The sequence below is a fragment of the Vipera ursinii genome (assembly GCF_947247035.1).
Source record: "Vipera ursinii genome assembly, chromosome: 1".
Classification (NCBI taxonomy): domain Eukaryota; kingdom Metazoa; phylum Chordata; class Lepidosauria; order Squamata; family Viperidae; genus Vipera; species Vipera ursinii.
In genome coordinates this window covers 338,065,899-338,082,465 of record NC_139512.1, presented here as the reverse complement: position 1 = coordinate 338,082,465, position 16,567 = coordinate 338,065,899, and the positions used below count along the sequence as shown (strand labels likewise).

At 43.1% G+C, this 16,567-nt stretch overlaps 1 protein-coding gene across 1 annotated transcript in view; it reads left to right on the top strand.

The window, feature by feature from the left end:
* Window positions 1-789: 789 nt before the first annotated feature.
* Window positions 790-16,567, top strand: part of TYW1 (tRNA-yW synthesizing protein 1 homolog) — a 28,213-nt gene continuing 12,435 nt past the window's right edge. The window contains exons 1-8 of the mRNA XM_083350805.1: window positions 790-937; window positions 2,515-2,654; window positions 7,140-7,271; window positions 8,965-9,066; window positions 12,258-12,452; window positions 13,174-13,449; window positions 14,700-14,819; window positions 16,264-16,381. Of these exons, the coding sequence (XP_083206931.1) occupies window positions 934-937; window positions 2,515-2,654; window positions 7,140-7,271; window positions 8,965-9,066; window positions 12,258-12,452; window positions 13,174-13,449; window positions 14,700-14,819; window positions 16,264-16,381 (1,087 nt within the window). The 5' untranslated portion in view covers window positions 790-933. The remainder of the gene's footprint in view (window positions 938-2,514; window positions 2,655-7,139; window positions 7,272-8,964; window positions 9,067-12,257; window positions 12,453-13,173; window positions 13,450-14,699; window positions 14,820-16,263; window positions 16,382-16,567) is intronic.

Sequence of the window (16,567 nt, the reverse complement as noted above, 5' to 3'; positions counted from 1 at the left end):
GGACCGCATAAAAAGCAAAAACAAAAAGCGAGGTTTAAAGATTTGACTCCTTTTTTGCGGAGGTTTGATAAAAAAAATGCAAGTAGCACGTTTTTTTTGTTTTTAAATAGCCAGTACGATATCTTAGGAAGGACTGTCTTCAAATCCTTGAACAGATGATCTTGGACTTGTCACTGTGCAGGTTCATATAATCGTATTTAAACATCGTTTGTTTAAACTGTGCAGGATCCAGTCTTGGATCTGTCACCGGGAACAGAGGTTTAGTCTTCCTGCCAGAGGCACAGTCTGCTAGAGAGAAGTTCCCTGAGGATGGGCTCCAGCACGAGTCCGAAAGCTCGGAAGAATAAACCTCTGGTCCCGGTGACCGACCCAGATTTGCTCCTGCAACATTATCCTGGGACACGTATATTCGCCTTCATTCGACTTTAAATAGTTTTTATACTAGCCGGTTGTGGTTTATTCATACAACACAGACCGAGAAGGCTCTTTAATCTCAACAGTGGATGGTTGATTGGCATAATGAACCAACTATGCCTTTAAAACAAACCGTGGCTCAATGTCTCCCCCTATTCCAACACGAAGCATTTAGGAGCCGCATTATTTAAATGCATGGATTTTCTATTCTCCTTTCAGCCTCTCTGATACACTCGATTCTGGAAGATGCTTCTTTATTTCTTGATTAAAAGTATGCACACTTTGGAGGGAGAGCGTTTTGTAGCGATCGCCTGTGCTGTAGGGCGAACTTTTATCTTCAGCCACTGAAAGGTTAATGTCCTCTTCCCAGCATGCCGGGGGTGGAAGGTGCAAAATGGCTGCGCCTGCGAGCTCGTGGGGCGAGTAATGGGGCTGCTTGGGAATGATCCCCTATGGTCCCGAAAGAACCAGAAAAACATTGTCTGGTAGGATCGGGAATTGCGGTTTGGGAGGGAAGACATGGGTAAGTACTCGGAGGCGAAAAAGCTTACTTCTTGGGAAGGAAGCCTTATTGGCTTAGATGCGGTTTAGCCTCCAGAAAGCATGCCAAGGTTTTTGACAAGCGACGGATTCTTAAACCTTTAGCATATTTATTTATTAACACGGAAGTCCTGTAGCTCGCCAAAGAATCAGGACCTAAAAAGTCACGAGTTTGTATCATTTCCATAGAATATGAATACGGTTTACTTGGAAGCTGGGTTAGGCAGGGGTAGCGGTGGAAAGTTTCCTGTGGAAATAAATAGGACGATTTTGTCAGGTTTACTTAAACATTACGTGAAATTTAAGAAAAAGTACATAGTGACACTTTTGCACAAGTGTACACTCGTGATTGTATAGAACTTATATTCCCCATCTCTAATTTTATTGGCTCTATCTTGCTTAGGAAATACTAATAAGTTTGTAAAAATTATATTTTTCTTACTCCCGTAATGGCTCTGGATGGCTTACAGAATTAAAGTAAAAATAGCACAGGCATAACTAATAATATAAAACACAAGAAAACAAAACTTGAGGCTCAAACATTAGTACATTAAGGCAGAGCTTGCTTGAACTCTAGTGGCATTTTATTCCACATTATTTGTTCAGTTTATATAGCTGCCTATCTCAAATATATAAAAATATTATTACAAACCAATCAACACAGTATGGGTCCTATCCCCCCAAAAGCTGAATTCCGTTGATATTAAATATCTAGCCAGGCCCAAAATGGATACACTGATAATTACTTAGGAAACAAAAATGAAAAACCATTTGTCTGAAATGGTACCACCCATTTGTCCGAAATGGTATAGGGTTTCCTGCCTGAGCAGGGGGTTGGACTAGATGACCTCCAAGGTCCCTTCCAACTTTATTATTATTATTATAAGAGGCAGTATGATTGAAACCCCAATCTTTTGTATGTGCATTTGACATCAGTACACTTATAAATAGTGGGGTTTTGATAAGCTGCAATCATCTTGCTTCTTTTGATCCCACTAAGGATATGACTTACAGAGGATTGTTGGTGGGGGAAAAATCTGGGTAGAGTAAATGATTGCAAATGGAATACGAGCAAGCACCATGAGGTTGCTGACAGGAAGGCATATGCAATTTTAGGACTGCATCAACAGAAATTGAATTTCTAAACCATAGTAAATGATTCCACTCTTTTCTGCTTTGGTCAGATCTCTGCTCTAAATACTGTAAAAGGCTCAGGGAATCAGACGTTGAGGAGGATTTAGAGAACTTTGAGCAGATTCAGAGAAAGTCAAGAAAGATTATTAGGGGACTAGCAATTAAGTCCTGTTAAGAAAGACTGAAGGAATGACAATTGATGTTTCAGTACCATGTATCTGAGATACTTTAATTTGGCTTCTGAGGTGGGCAGGTGGTTGGATTTGATATTCTTAATGGTCCCTGGCAAACAGTACAGTTCTAAGATTATACAATGATTCTGCCACCTTTAATTTGGTCCGAAGCATGCTTACCAGAGAGTAGAATTCAATTTATCCTGATATCTGGCCTTTATTAATAGTATCATTTTGTTCTATTGTGTTTTAGATACTCCTGCAGACTCCTGGGACAATCTCCATGCTCATTTAACTTTCCTGTGGCTGAACCGATTTTATCTCTATTCATGTGCAGCTTTTGGAATCAGCCTTTGGTTTTGCTTCCAGTTCCTCAACAAAGTCAAAGAGCAGGTAATTTTAATCTCACTGTGTCTAATATTTTCAATTCTGGGAACTTCAACCTTGATGGAAAGATGATGGAATCTCTAGTGGTGGCCTCCTGAGTGCTCAAGCAGTTGAGAGACTAATAAACATTCGGTAGCAAAAAATATGCCCCCCTGCATCTCAAAGAAGGCAATTTCTTTCCACCAAAAACTGTAGTACTATCTTCTGCAAGTTTATTCAGAAATTAAACCATTTGAGGCAAACTACACAAGTATAATTATGTTTGTTTTTTCTCCAGGGAATGAAATCTATTTGCTCTGTGTGTGTGTGTGTGTGTGTGTATACAGTTGCAAGAAAAAGTATGTGAACCCTTTGGGATTATGTGGCTTTTTGCATGAATTGGCCATAAAATGCGCTCTAAACGTCATGTAAGTCACAACAGTAGAAAAACACAGTCTGCTTAAAATAATACTACACAAACATTAGCTATTGTCATGTTTTAATTGAAGATAAGATGGAAACATTCACAGTGCAGGGTGGAAAAAGTATGTGAACCTTTGGACTTAATAACTGGTTGACCCTCCTTTGGCAGCAATAACCTCAACCAAATGTTTCCTGTAGTTGCAGATCAGACCTGCACAACGATCTGGAGTAATTTTGGACCACTCCTCTGCACAAAACTGTTTCAGTGTAGCAATATTCTTGGGATGTCTGGTGTGAATCGCTCTCTTAAGGTCATGCCACAGAATTTCAATCGGGTTGAGGTCAGGACTCTGACTGGGCCACTCCAGAAAGCGTATTCTGTTCTGTTGAAGCCATTGTTTTGTTGAATTACTTGTATGCTTTGGGTCATTGTCCTGTTGCATCACCCATCCTCTGCAGAGCTTCAGTTGGTGGACAGATGGTCGTACGTTTTCCTGCAAAATGTCCTGATAAACTCTGGAATTCATTTTCCCATCAATGACAACAATCCTTCCAGGCCCTGAGGCAGCAAAGCAGCCCCAAACCATGATGCTCCCTCTGCCATGTTTTACAGTGGGGATGAGGTTTTGATGTTGGTGTGCTGTGCCTTTTTTTTCTCCACACATAGTGTTGTGTGTTTTTCCCAAACAACTCAATTTTGGTTTCATCTGTCCACGTTTGAAGTTTGCAAAAGAGCACCTGGATGTTCCACAGCACTACTGGCAAAATATACTGTGGACAGACGAAACCAAAATTGAGTTGTTTGGGAAAAACACACAACATGACAATAGCTAATTTTTGTGTAGTATTATTTTAAGCAGACTGTGTTTTTCTATTGTTGTGACTTACATGACGTTTATAGCGCATTTTATGGCCAATTCATGCAAAAAAACCACATTTATTTATTATTTATTATGGGACTTATATGCCGCCCTATCTCCCAGAGGACTCAGGGCGGCTAACAGCAATAAAAAACAACAGTACAAAAGTTAAGAAAAAAATAAATAACAGCCCCAAATATTAATTACACAGTTAAAAATTAAAACTTTTAAAAACCCATCATCAATCCAGGTCAGCCTGATGGAAAAGGAACGTTTTGAGGTCGCGGCGAAAGGACGGGAGGTCCGGGGCCATCCGAAGCTCAAAGGGGAGTTGATTCCAAAGGGCTGGTGCTCCCACAGAGAAGGCCCTCCCCCTGGGGGTCACCAGCCGACATTGTCTGGCCGACGGCACCCTGAGGAGGCCCTCTCTGTGTGAGCACACTGGGCAATGGGATGTTGTCCCCAGCAGCAGACGGTCCTGCAGATATCCCGGGCCTAAGCCATGTAGGGCTTTAAAGGTAAGTACCAGCACCTTAAATCTTGCTCGGAAGACAACCGGTAGCCAATGCAGCTCACGCAGGAGGGGTGTAATATAGGAGTATCAGGATGCTCCCATCACTACCTGCGCGGCCGCATTCTACACCAGCCTCTGGGTGGTCTTCAAGGGCAGCCCCATGTAGAGAGCATTGTAGTAATCTATCCGAGAGGTAACGAGTGCATGAGTGACCGTACGTAGGGCATCTCGGTCCAGATAGGGGCGCAACTGGCGCACCAGGCGAACCTGGGCGAATGCCCTCCTGGCCACGACTCCAATATGATCTTCAAAACTGAGTCGTGAATCTAGGAGGACGCCTAAATTGTGCGCCCTATCAGCGGGAGGCAACACCTCTCCCCCCATAACCAAAGATGGAACCTCTTGGACAAGTCGAGATGCCGGTACGTAAAGCCACTCAGTCTTGGCTGGGTTGAGCTAGAGCCTGTTCTTCCCCATCCAAATCCGTACCGCTTCCAGGCAACGGGACATCACATCGAGGGCATCACTGGCTTGGTTCGGGGTGGAGATAAAGAGCTGGGTATCATCGGCATATTGATGATACCTCACCCCGAAACCACGGATGATCTCACCCAGCGGCTTCATATAGATGTTGAACAGGAGAGGCGAGAGTACCGACCCCTGAGGCACCCCACAACTAAGGGGCCTAGGGGCTGACCTCTGCCCTCCTGTCAACACCGTCCATGAACGGCCCGAGAGGTAGGAGGAGAAGCACCGTAAAACGGTGCCTCCCACTCCCAACCCCGCCAGACGTCGCAGCAAGATACCATGGTTGATGGTATCAAAAGCCGCTGAGAGATCTAAAAGGACCAGGACAGAGGAATAACCCCTGTCTCGGGCCCGCCAGAGATCATCCACCAGTGCGACCAATGCCGTCTCCGTGCTGTACCCGGGCCTGAAACCCGATTGGTATGGATCCAGATGCTCAGTTTCCTCCAGGACCAAAGGGAGCTGCCGTGCCACCATGCTCTCAACAACCTTCGCAAGAAAGCGAAGGTTGGAGACAGGACGAAAGTTGTTTAGAATAGCTGGATCCAAGGCAGGTTTCTTGAGGAGGGGCCTCACCACCGCCTCCTTCAAGGTGGCAGGGAGCACCCCTCACTCAAGGAAGCATTGATCACTGCCTGGAGCCAGCCTCATGTAACCTCCCGAGCCGCATAAACCAGCCAGGAGGGACACGGGTCCAACAAACACGTGGCGGCACTTAATTTCCCCATGATCCTGTCCACTTCATCCGGAGTCACAGGATCAAATTCTTCCCAAATATTATCGGCCAAACCCATAGTTTCCCCTTCGTCAGACACTGCCCAGAGCGATTTTATCCACCAGATACTCACTAAACTCCTCGCCCCGTCCCTGCAAGGGGTCCTCTCCCGTCCCCTGATTTAAAAGGGAACGGGTCACCCTAAACAGGGCGGCCGGGCGGTTATCTGCGGATGCAATGAGGGTGGCGAAGTAAGCACGCTTCGCCACCTCCATTGCCACAAGATAAGATCTAGAAAAGGATCTTAACTGTGTTCGGTCAGACTCAGACCGACTGGACCTCCAAATGCTCTCTAGGCCCCTTCTCCGGCCACATAATCCCAAAGGGTTCACATACTTTTTGCCACAGCAGTGGCAGCTCATATTTGTGTAAAAATTTTTTGGCTTGCTAACAAAGAATAAAGGGAGACTGATATGATCATTTCAAACTTATTTGTTCTCATCAGTCAGCCATACCCTTCTGAGATTCGAACCTGGGCCGACTGCATCTTAAGCAGTTGTTTTAACCCCTAGGCCACAGGCTCTCTCTCTGGTACATGGTATATCTGGAATGACATGACACTTTGGCAACCATAGAGCTAGGATTAGGGAAAAATATAAACGTTCTGAGCAATTCTTGGGAATGACTGTTCAATAATGGCAAATTGATATTTTTTATTTATTTATTTATTTATTTGATTTATATACCGCCCTTTTCCCGAAGGACTCAGGGCGGTGTACAGGGCAATAAAAATAAGAATACAGGATACAAGATTTAAAGTTAAATGATTGTGCCCAATGTAGTAAGTTAGTTAAAAATAATGTTAAAACCCCAAACCCATCAGACCAGGCCGGCTTGTTTGAATAGATAAGTTTTTAGATCACGCCGGAAGGAGCGAAGGTCGGGTGCCATCTGTAGTTCAGCCGGTAAGCGGTTCCAAAGGACTGGTGCGCTCACCGAGAATGCTCTCCCCCTGGGGGTCACCAGTCGACATTCTCTGACTGGTGGTACCCTGAGGAGGCCCTCTCTGTGGGAGCGTACAGGACGGAGGGAAGTTGACGCCGGCAGTAGGTGCTCCCGTAGGTAATCCGGACCCATGCCATGTAGGGCTTTATATGTCATCACCAGCACCTTGAATCTCACCCGGAAGGCAACTGGAAGCCAATGCAGCTCATGGAGCAGAGGTGTAACATGGGAGTATCGGGAGACCCCCAAAAGTATTAATGGGTGATATTTTCTGCCTGATTACTTAATTTCTCTTGTTCAAGTACAGGATGTAGTACTCTATAAGAAAAAACTTTCTTAGACAAAACTGTCTTTCTAAGTTGTACATCATCTGCATTGAGGGGTAAAGTGACTATTTAATGGCATCAGGAAAAAAAGAGACTTAAGTTTATTTCTGGGAACCTGTTGTTTAAATATTTCCTTTGTAGAACAAAAATCGCCTTGCAGAATTAAACCTTCCTAAAATCACAGCTGCTGAAAAAGAACAAAATCCAAGCCTTGACAAAGTCCATGTAGCCGGAGTGAAGATATTCTATGGTTCCCAGACTGGAACAGCAAAGGTAAACAGTTCATTAATTCAGCAAGAGGTGAATTAATTTATCTTGCAGCCATGTCTTCTCCTTTAGTTGAATAGAGGTAGTTGACCATTTTCAGGAGAAAAAAAGCACACTCAGGTGTTTTTTGGTTAATTCTTATCTTCAGAGCTTGGCCCTTTGTTGCTGTTCTTACTGAATTTTATCTAATTGAGCCTTGAAAATCTGTTACTTATAAAGAAAAGACATATGAGGGAATTTAGGTGCTGTCCAATCTTTCCTTAAGTGGTGAGTAGTTAATTATGGCTGCTACAACCATAATTCCTGCCATGAAGTTGCAAGTGTCATATAGCCAGTTTATGTAGCATTTCAGGTATTAGATTTGCAGAACAGAGATTATGTGTCAAATCCTCATTCAGTACTAGTGCTATACAGATAATTTTCAGCCAATAACTCTTTTTCAATCCAAGCTTACTGGGATTGTGATTGAGGAATAAGATAAAGTGCCTTTTTGGGCGTTTGTAGCAGTTGTGCTGTATCAGAGCAGAGAACAGTATCCTGAACTATTCAGCAAACCAGAATGGTGGTGCACAGAGTTTTCAAGGTCCTATTAGATAGCCACATTTCTGTCTCTTTATAGCAAGAGTAAGAGGACAAGGGCCGCAGTATAAGTTTAATAAACAAAGTGTGTGTGGCTGATCATAGAGCAATGGAATTTGAAGGTTATGGGTTGTGGAGAGATTGCTTTTTTGTTTTCATTGTGATAAGCCTATTTTTAGAGGGTACACTATAGTCTTAGAAATTTTTCCACTTGAAAGACATTATTGTTGATTTTTAATTAGAAGGAATTGTCCCCAAAGTTATGAGAGGTTGCATGTGGCAGGTTGCCCATCTCTACTTTTATGAGTTCTCACTCCAAGTCCTTCTGAGTCCAGTTCAGAGCGGAGATTTTTCCTTCTGCTTTAGATACATTAATTTTTATGTACGAGCATCTTGCAATCACAAGAGTTTATTTATTTATTTATTTATTTAAATTCCATTTATATCCCGCCCTTCTCCGAAGACTCAGGGCGGCTTACAAGCTTAGCAGTAGCCTTCATTGTATGTATATGCCTGCTTGTTAGGGCTTTCACACACACCCCAAGCGGCATTATTACAAAGTCAGTTGCTGGAATCCATCCATTTCAGTGCTTTTCACTGTCAAATACTGGAAGCAGCATCTAAGGTTTTTATCTTCTTGGGTTTTTCCTGATGTCTGCAGTTCTTAAATAGTGGTGGGGATTATGTGTGAGAGCAAGCTGCTGTTTCAGTGCTTAAACCCTAGCATCTCCCTGCCTTGCACTCAAGAATTGCAAGAGATAATCTTGCATAATAATAATCCAAAATTCATAAACATGGTAACTTGAAATTTGGTCTGTTAAAAGAAGTGTCCTGAGAGTATAAGAAGAAAACATCAAAATACCTGTAAGAGTTTCACATTTTGGTGAATAAAAATAAAGTACGGTAATGCTAGAATGTATAGAGTCCATTGACTAAACTGTTTTTCTGCTAAATATCTACAATGATGTTAGTGCAATAAAATATTGAAATGTTAAAAAAAAAGAATTGCAAGAGATAAAGCTGAAGCAATTTCTCCTTCATAGATCAGTCAAAGAATCATCTAGTGTGGCTTTCTTATATGAAACAGATCTTCACTGGATTTTTTTTTCTTTCTCTGTAGAGGTTTGCACTAGTACTTACTGAAGCTGTTGCCACCATTAATTTCCCAGCAGAAATTATTGACATGCAAGATTATGATCCAGAGGACTCTCTCATAGATGAGGTTTGTATTTCATCTCTTCTGTGGGTTCTCATGGATTCGTGGCTCCTGCTTTAAGAACAAGTAAAAACTATGGCCAGGAATGCTGTGGGTGGTGCATCAGTTGAGGCCTTGCTTGGAACTGGATGAACTGAGGATGGTTGCTTAAGCCTTTATCATCTCTTTTTTTGTTTTGTTTTGTTTTCAAGTCCCTTTTGACTCCTGGCAATTGTCTGGACAAGTCCATGCAGTTTTCTTGGCAAAAGTTTCAGAAATGGTTTCCATTGCTTTCTTCTTAGGAAAATGACCAGCCCAAAGTTATCCTGCTGAGTTTGTGCCTAAGGCAGAATTAGAACTCTGAACGTCTTAGTTTTTAGCCCAGTGCCTTTAACCAATCTGAGCTTCTCTATTAGATTACTGTACTCTATATGAGGCTGCCTTGAAACTACACCAAAATTTCATGAGGCGTCAGCATACAGTTAGATTATTGGTATATTATACCTCTGCTGCAGGAGCTGTACCGTTACAGTGGATTCCAAGTGCATTTTAAGGTGCTAGTCACTAAAGCCATATATGGCTCTGAGCTTGGGGACTGTTTTTCCATATTAGTTTCTGCCCATACTACCTGGACATAAAGGGAAGCCTGCTAAGAATCCCCATCTCCCAGGAAGTATGGTGGTGGGCAATAGTAACATTTTCTATAGCAAGACCCTACCTTTGGTATAATACGGCCTTGAAACACCAATTACCTTCAGTCTTCCAGGTGCAGGAGAAAAAATAGCTCTTCTAGAGCAGGAGTTCACAACCCCCGCAGCGCAGACTGTTCAAAACTGGGTCATGGGAAAAATGGGAAAGCGCATGCATGTGAAACTCCATTTGCGTGAGTGGAGGGCACTTGCGCTCATTTGGGTGGAGCTTTGCGCAAGAGCACAGCACCTTCCACTCAAGTGCCCTCGGCTCACGAGCAGAGCTTTGCACGTGAGTGCAAGCACCCTCTGCTCACGCATGAAGCTCCATTCTCACAAGTGGAAGGCACACACATGCTGCTTGCACAAATGGAGCTATGCGTGTGCGTGCACTTGCCACTCACACCACTCCTCCTCACCAGGCCTGGCCAGGCCACCAAGCTGGATAGGTTGTGGACCGCTGTTCTGAAGGGACTTTTTGATTTATTTATTTATTTATTTATTTATTTATTTTATTAAACTGATATACCGCCCTTCTCCCGTAGGACTCAGGGCCGTTCACAAGGTCTTCCAAAACAGTCCAACAAATTACATAAATTAAAACAATTAAACTAACCTTGAAACTAAAAACCCCAATAACAATTAAAATACAATTAAAAACCCCAGTTAATATTCTCAGTCCAGGCCAGAAAGCTCGAAGAGCCAGGTCTTCAGGTCCCGGCGGAATGAGCGGAGGTCAGGGGAAGTCCTCAGCTCCACAGGTAGCTGGTTCCAAAGGGCCGGCGCACCCACAGAGAAGGCCCTCCCCCTGGGTATTGTCCGCTGGCAATCTTTTACTACTGTATACAGTAGTGCCATGGTGGCAAACCTCTTTGTGGGCACACGCACCGTTGCCCCAGTCCTAGGCCTTCAGCTGGGTTTTATAAAACCTTTTTACTTTAGGCCTCCGCCACCATGTGCAAAATAAAAAAAAGATTCAGTCAATCAATCAATTTCAACTTCTCGCGGGGGGAAAAAAAGATCTTGCAACGTTGGAATTGACTGAACTTTTTAGTCCACCCAGTCTGCCGTTACCACTGCAGCCACGCCCACCCAGTGGGCCACGCCCACCCGATGGGCCACGCCCACCCGATGGGCCACGCCCACCCAATGAGCACCCGACGATACACAAGTGGATTTTGGGTTCCAGTTTGGGCACTCAGTCTCTAAAAGGTTCACCCATTTTCCACAGTTCTATAAATATAGCCTTTTATCTGTAGCTGCTTTTAAAATTTTATTCTAAACTTGTATTTACTATGTAAATTTTGTAAATTGCCTAGACCAGGGATAGGCAACCTTGGCTCTTTTATGACACGTGGACTTCAACTCCCAGAATTCCTGAACCAGCTATGCTGACTCAGGAATTCTGGGAGTTGAAGTCCATGAGTCATAAAAGAGCCGAGGTTGCCTACCCCTGGCCTAGACTATGGTTGATTTCAGATGGCAAACTAAACTAGACAGAAACAGACAGAATCAATATCCTAATGGTTAACAACAATAAGAAAATGACGTTTAATTGTTTGATTATGTTCTCAAGTGAGTATCCACTCTCAGTGACCTGATAGACCTTCTCCAAAATGGTCTGTCCCTCATCAGATAGAATAATATCCCAAATAGTGAAGTTATTTGGGGGGAATTTGAGGGGAGAAACCCTATAGAACGTCTCCTTTGCATGAAAAATGTCATACTAATAATACATTGAACAGTTAATAGTTTCATATCCATTAGTGGCATGCAGAATCTGAGAAGAAATGCATGAGTTCCTTTCAAAGATGAGTTCCTTTTAAATTTATCGACTAGCTGATGAGAGCTAAACAGACATACTAGTCTCCCTTTAATTCTTGGTCGGTAAATTTAAATTTAACACACAAATAGTCTGTTGCGGAAGCGACTGCCTGTGAAAGCTCCTAGATTGGGGCTGAAAGGCAAAAGCGGAAGCAGTATGCTTCGTCCCATATTCGGGGTAGACCAGATGGCTCTGATGAACCGGTCTCATCGGAAAACACTTAATGCAGACATGTCAAACACAAGGCCCGGGGGCCAGATCCGGCCCGCGAAGTGGTTTCATGCGGCCCGTGAAGCCATCCTGGAAACAGTGAGGGAACGGCCCCCACTGCCTTGGCCCTGGCCCAGAGACCCTCCTCCTACCAGAGACCCTCAGATCTGTCCCACTCCTGCCCAGCCCCCCATAGGCACCCTTGATGCCAACGATGTAGAGCTGGCCACGCCCACCCAGTAGGCCATATGCACTCTAGCCACGCCCACCCAGTAGGCCACGCCCACCCAGGCCACACCTACCCGGCCCCCTGAGGGCAACCGCAATGCTGATGTGGCCCTCAATGAAATTGAGTTTGACACCCCTGACTTAATGAGTTACTTTTAATGAAATTTTGGCTTTTTTTTTTTACTATGAGCAGTAAACAACAGCAGTTGATTTAAATGTTGTGACAGACAAAAAAAAAACCTGTTTTCCTTTGGGGATTCGTTCAGATAAGCAGCCAGAATATCTGCGTGTTCTTAGTTGCCACTTACGCTGATGGCAAACCCACGGAGAATGCTGCGTGGTTCTGCAAGTGGCTGGAAGAGGCGGCCAGTGATTTCAGAGTTGGCAAAGCATATCTGAAGGGCCTGCGATACGCTGTCTTTGGTTTGGGAAATTCAGTTTATGCCGACCACTTCAACACTGTGAGTATTGCTTTTCTTTTCTTTTCTTTTTTTAAAAAACTGTCTGTGCAAGTTATTGGTACAGTTTGTTCTGAACTTACCACCGCAGTGGAGCTCAGAATTGTAGTTGTAAGTCATTACAGTCATAAATGAAAGCACCATATGATCAGGGTCAATTTTACAACCATTTCTACAATGGTTATAAAGCAAATCAGGTGATATTTCAATATCTTCTCCTTTTCAACAAATACAATTGGTTATATGGAATCAGTGGAAAGCCATGAAATACAATAGCGCAGCATGAACATTATTTTCACTTTAAAAAACAGTTTCTAGCACGTGGTGAAATTACAAGTTAGAGGAATGGCTGGAAAAAAGTTAGGTAGCCAAAAGGGTATTTTTTTCACTACTCCATCACTCTGACTATGAGATATCCAGTAGTGATCATCTTAGATGTTGGATTAGTGATATCTTTACATTTAAAAGATAGGAAAATGTGTGTATTCTTTTTGATTCTCTAGTTATTTCCTCTAATACCTTTCCCGAGTCTGCTGTTTAATATGGAGGTTCTTTTTATTGGTTTGGAGACAAAAGGGGTGATGGAAGTGATACAACAGGAAGAAGGAAGGAGGTGGGACAGACTCCTTTGTACTAGGAACTTTCCAAATATGCCCATTATGATTAGCATCATTTGCCTTTTAGGACCCAAACATTGCCTCTCTGGCTCTTGTTTTCTCTGCAGGTGAGCAGGAACATTGACAAGTGGCTGTGGATGCTGGGTGCTCAACGCATTCTGTCGTGTGCTAGAGGGGACAGCAATGTGGTGAAGAGCCAGCATGGAAGCATTGAGGCTGATTTTGAGGCTTGGAAGGTCAAGTTGCTCACGAGGGTTCAAGCTCTTGCCAAAGGGGACCAGAAGGCCTGTAGTGGGAGATGCAAAAAAGGGCGATGTAGATCCAAACCAAAAGTGAGGGAAGAAGCAAAAGAGCAAGAGACCTCAAAGCATGTGGAGAAAGAAGTAAGTGGAGCGGACTGATAGAACTCTTATGATTTTGGCTCTGTTGCTTCTTTTATGTAATGAACCTCATCTATATATATATCTATATGTATTACAGAACAATCTTGGATCCTTTTTACTCTTCTTTTGGGCAGCACACACTCATAACTGAGAATTTTCCCCACCTTTTTTTTCTGTTCAGGCTTCCTCCATTTCCTTTGTGCTCCAGCTTTTATCTTCTTCATTTACTTGTTCCAATATGTTGTTGTTAGTTGCAAAGTCGTGTCCGCCCCATCGCGACCCCATGGACAACCTTCCTGTCCTCTACCATCTTCTGGAGTCCATTTAAGCTCACGCCTACTGCTTCAGTGACTCCATCCAGCCACCTCATTCTCTGTTGTCCCCTTCTTCTCCTGCCCTCAACCTTTCCCAGCATTAGGCTCTTCTCCAGTGAGTCCTTCCTTCTCAGGTGGCCAAAGTATTTGAGTTCCAACTTCAGGAACTGGCCTTCTAAAGAGCAGTCAGGATTGATCTCCTCTGTTCCAATATACCTATTTCTTATTCTTTTCTGTTTTTTTACTACTGTAGAATCAAACATCTTGAAAAAGAAAGGAATTATTTAAGTGATAATTCCAATCCTGCTCAATACAGGAATCCTGCTGAAAGAGTGTCTAACACATGTTCTTCATACTCGCTTTACAATCCTTGCCTTCGTTCCTGTTCCACAGTTCAACCATTTCTTTTACTGCTAGACTCTCTTTATGTTTTTCCTGCCAATCATGCCGACAGTTTGCTTCACTCAAATTGTTCTGTAGCTGGAATCTTTATAAATGCTTCATCACAGCTGGGTTTACTACATGCTACATGCTTTATATGCTAAATCAGAGTTGGTTGGGCTCCTATTCATGCTAAGACAGAAATCATTATTTACCAACCATTGTGATTGATTCATACAGTTATCTAAGCAAAAAATCAGACAAACCACATTATGCCATAGGGATTCTTAAAGATTTTTTTTTAATTTCTGAGTTTTACAGGTGTGATCCATGGAAGAGATAGATTTTGAATCTGTCTTTTCCAGGCCTACTTCTTTATGAGTTGGATTATGCAGGCTGTTGCTAGACAGACTTCTGATGACCAATTTTTGGAGAAAGCATCAAACAATATCAGTGCTGCACATAAGGACAATTCAATTGGTATCTCACTAACTAGAGAATGGAATAGATTGAATACACGGCTTGTGCTTTCTCTTTCCTTGTTCTGCATGTCAGGAGGAGGATTTGTTTGAAACTACAAGTGAGGAGGAATCTGATACAGAGAATGGTAGCGGTGCAGATCAGGTTGTGGATGTTGAAGATTTGGGCAAAATGATGGGCCACATGAAATCTCAGGTAAGGAGAATTTTGCTCTTGATCCAAAGACCTTTCTACTTGCTCGTGTATCCTTTGACTTATTAACTATTCAGCCACCATTCAAAGTTACAACAGTGTTGAGTGAATGATGGTTATGACTGGTCCTCGGAGCTCCATATGAGTGTGATCTGGGTATTTGGCAACTGGTTTCCAATTACAGCTAATTGCAGTGCCCCATGATCATATGATTGTCATTTGAAACTTTCCCTGCTGGCTTCCAGAGAAAGTCAGTGGGGAAGCCGGCAGGGAAGGTTGGAAGTTGCTGGGAAAAGTCTCCCCACCTATGCACTCTCTACCAGCTCCCTTGTTCTTGCACCATACAGGGCACTTGCACCATCCCCAAGCTTTGCCATGCTTCTCTCAACTTCCTCCTCAACCCTCCCTGTGCCCCTCTTACATCTCCCCTTCCTGTGCCCCCCTTACGCCCCCCCTTACAGCCTCATGCACCCCTTCATGGCCTCCCCAAAATGGAAGCCGTCACCTGCCTGTTGGCCTGTTTGCAAGCCACCTGTCAATGCTGCTAACCTCGGATGTTCTTGCTTGACAACATAGGGAGATGTAGCTTTCCTTTAACTCGTTTATTACTTTTAGAGCTAAAATTAGTGGACGCTGGGGGGAGTAGGGAGAATGTATCTGAAGACTGTTTGTAATAAGAGACGATAAGAATTTGGCGGGTTGTTAAACAGGAGGGAAAGTTTGCATTTTAAACTAATTGGAGAATGTGATTTATGACGTTTAAGGGAGGGAATTGTGTTTGATGCAATGTGTTCAGGGCAGGAGAATTCAGATCTTGGCTTCTAATATGTACGAGCGGAAGCTACGTGAGTATAATAAAAGATTCTTTAAGGTAAACAATGCCTTGAAGTTCTTTGAAGTACTGCATTTGTTGGAACCATTACACCACCTGGACTTGCAACTTTCTGCTGGCTTCCTTACTGACTTGATTTCAGAAAGCTGGCAGGAAATCATCTTGCTTATTAATGATAGGATTTGGTTAACAATGGCCACTGGAACTGCAGAGACTGCCGTTGCTAAGCAACAGGGTTACACTTTACAACTCATTGCTTAGCAACTGAAGTTCGGGGTCCCAGTTGCTTGTAAGTTGAGGACTACTTTTATTTCTAGGGTGTATTTCTAGGGTACTACTACTACCACTGCCCAACCCTGCCCTATTGTTGCGCTGCTGTCTCCTGGCAGTGATAGCAGTGGAAGTCACACTTCGTTTTGCCGTTGAAAGTCTCCGTTTCTAGTACAATCCTAATTGTGAGCAGTCCATTGTAAAAATGCCATCCTATGAAGTTGGCCAAGACTGTAGCAATTTCATAGCATTTTAATGAAAGCAGTTCTCCAACTGAAGAACAGGGAGCAGAACAATTCAGCTTCCTTTTTAAAAAAATAATAATAATCTGCTGTTCTTGCACAGAAAGAGCATCAAACTGATGGAGAGGTTCCCGTTGGAGTTGGAACTCAACATGGCAAAGGGGAGGATGGGAGAAGAGAGATGATCACCCCGGCTCTTCGAGATGCACTCACAAAGCAAGGTGATGGGGTTGCAGTGCAGGGGCAACCTACGTTGATTGTTATTATAATTAGTGTGTGGTAGCTATTATTGATGTTTTAAATTCAGTCATTCAATTTTATTTACAGCCAAAAGGTCCAGGACAAGTTACAAACATAATTTAAACTTGGCATTAGATCAAATAGATATAACACGTAAAATTTTTAAT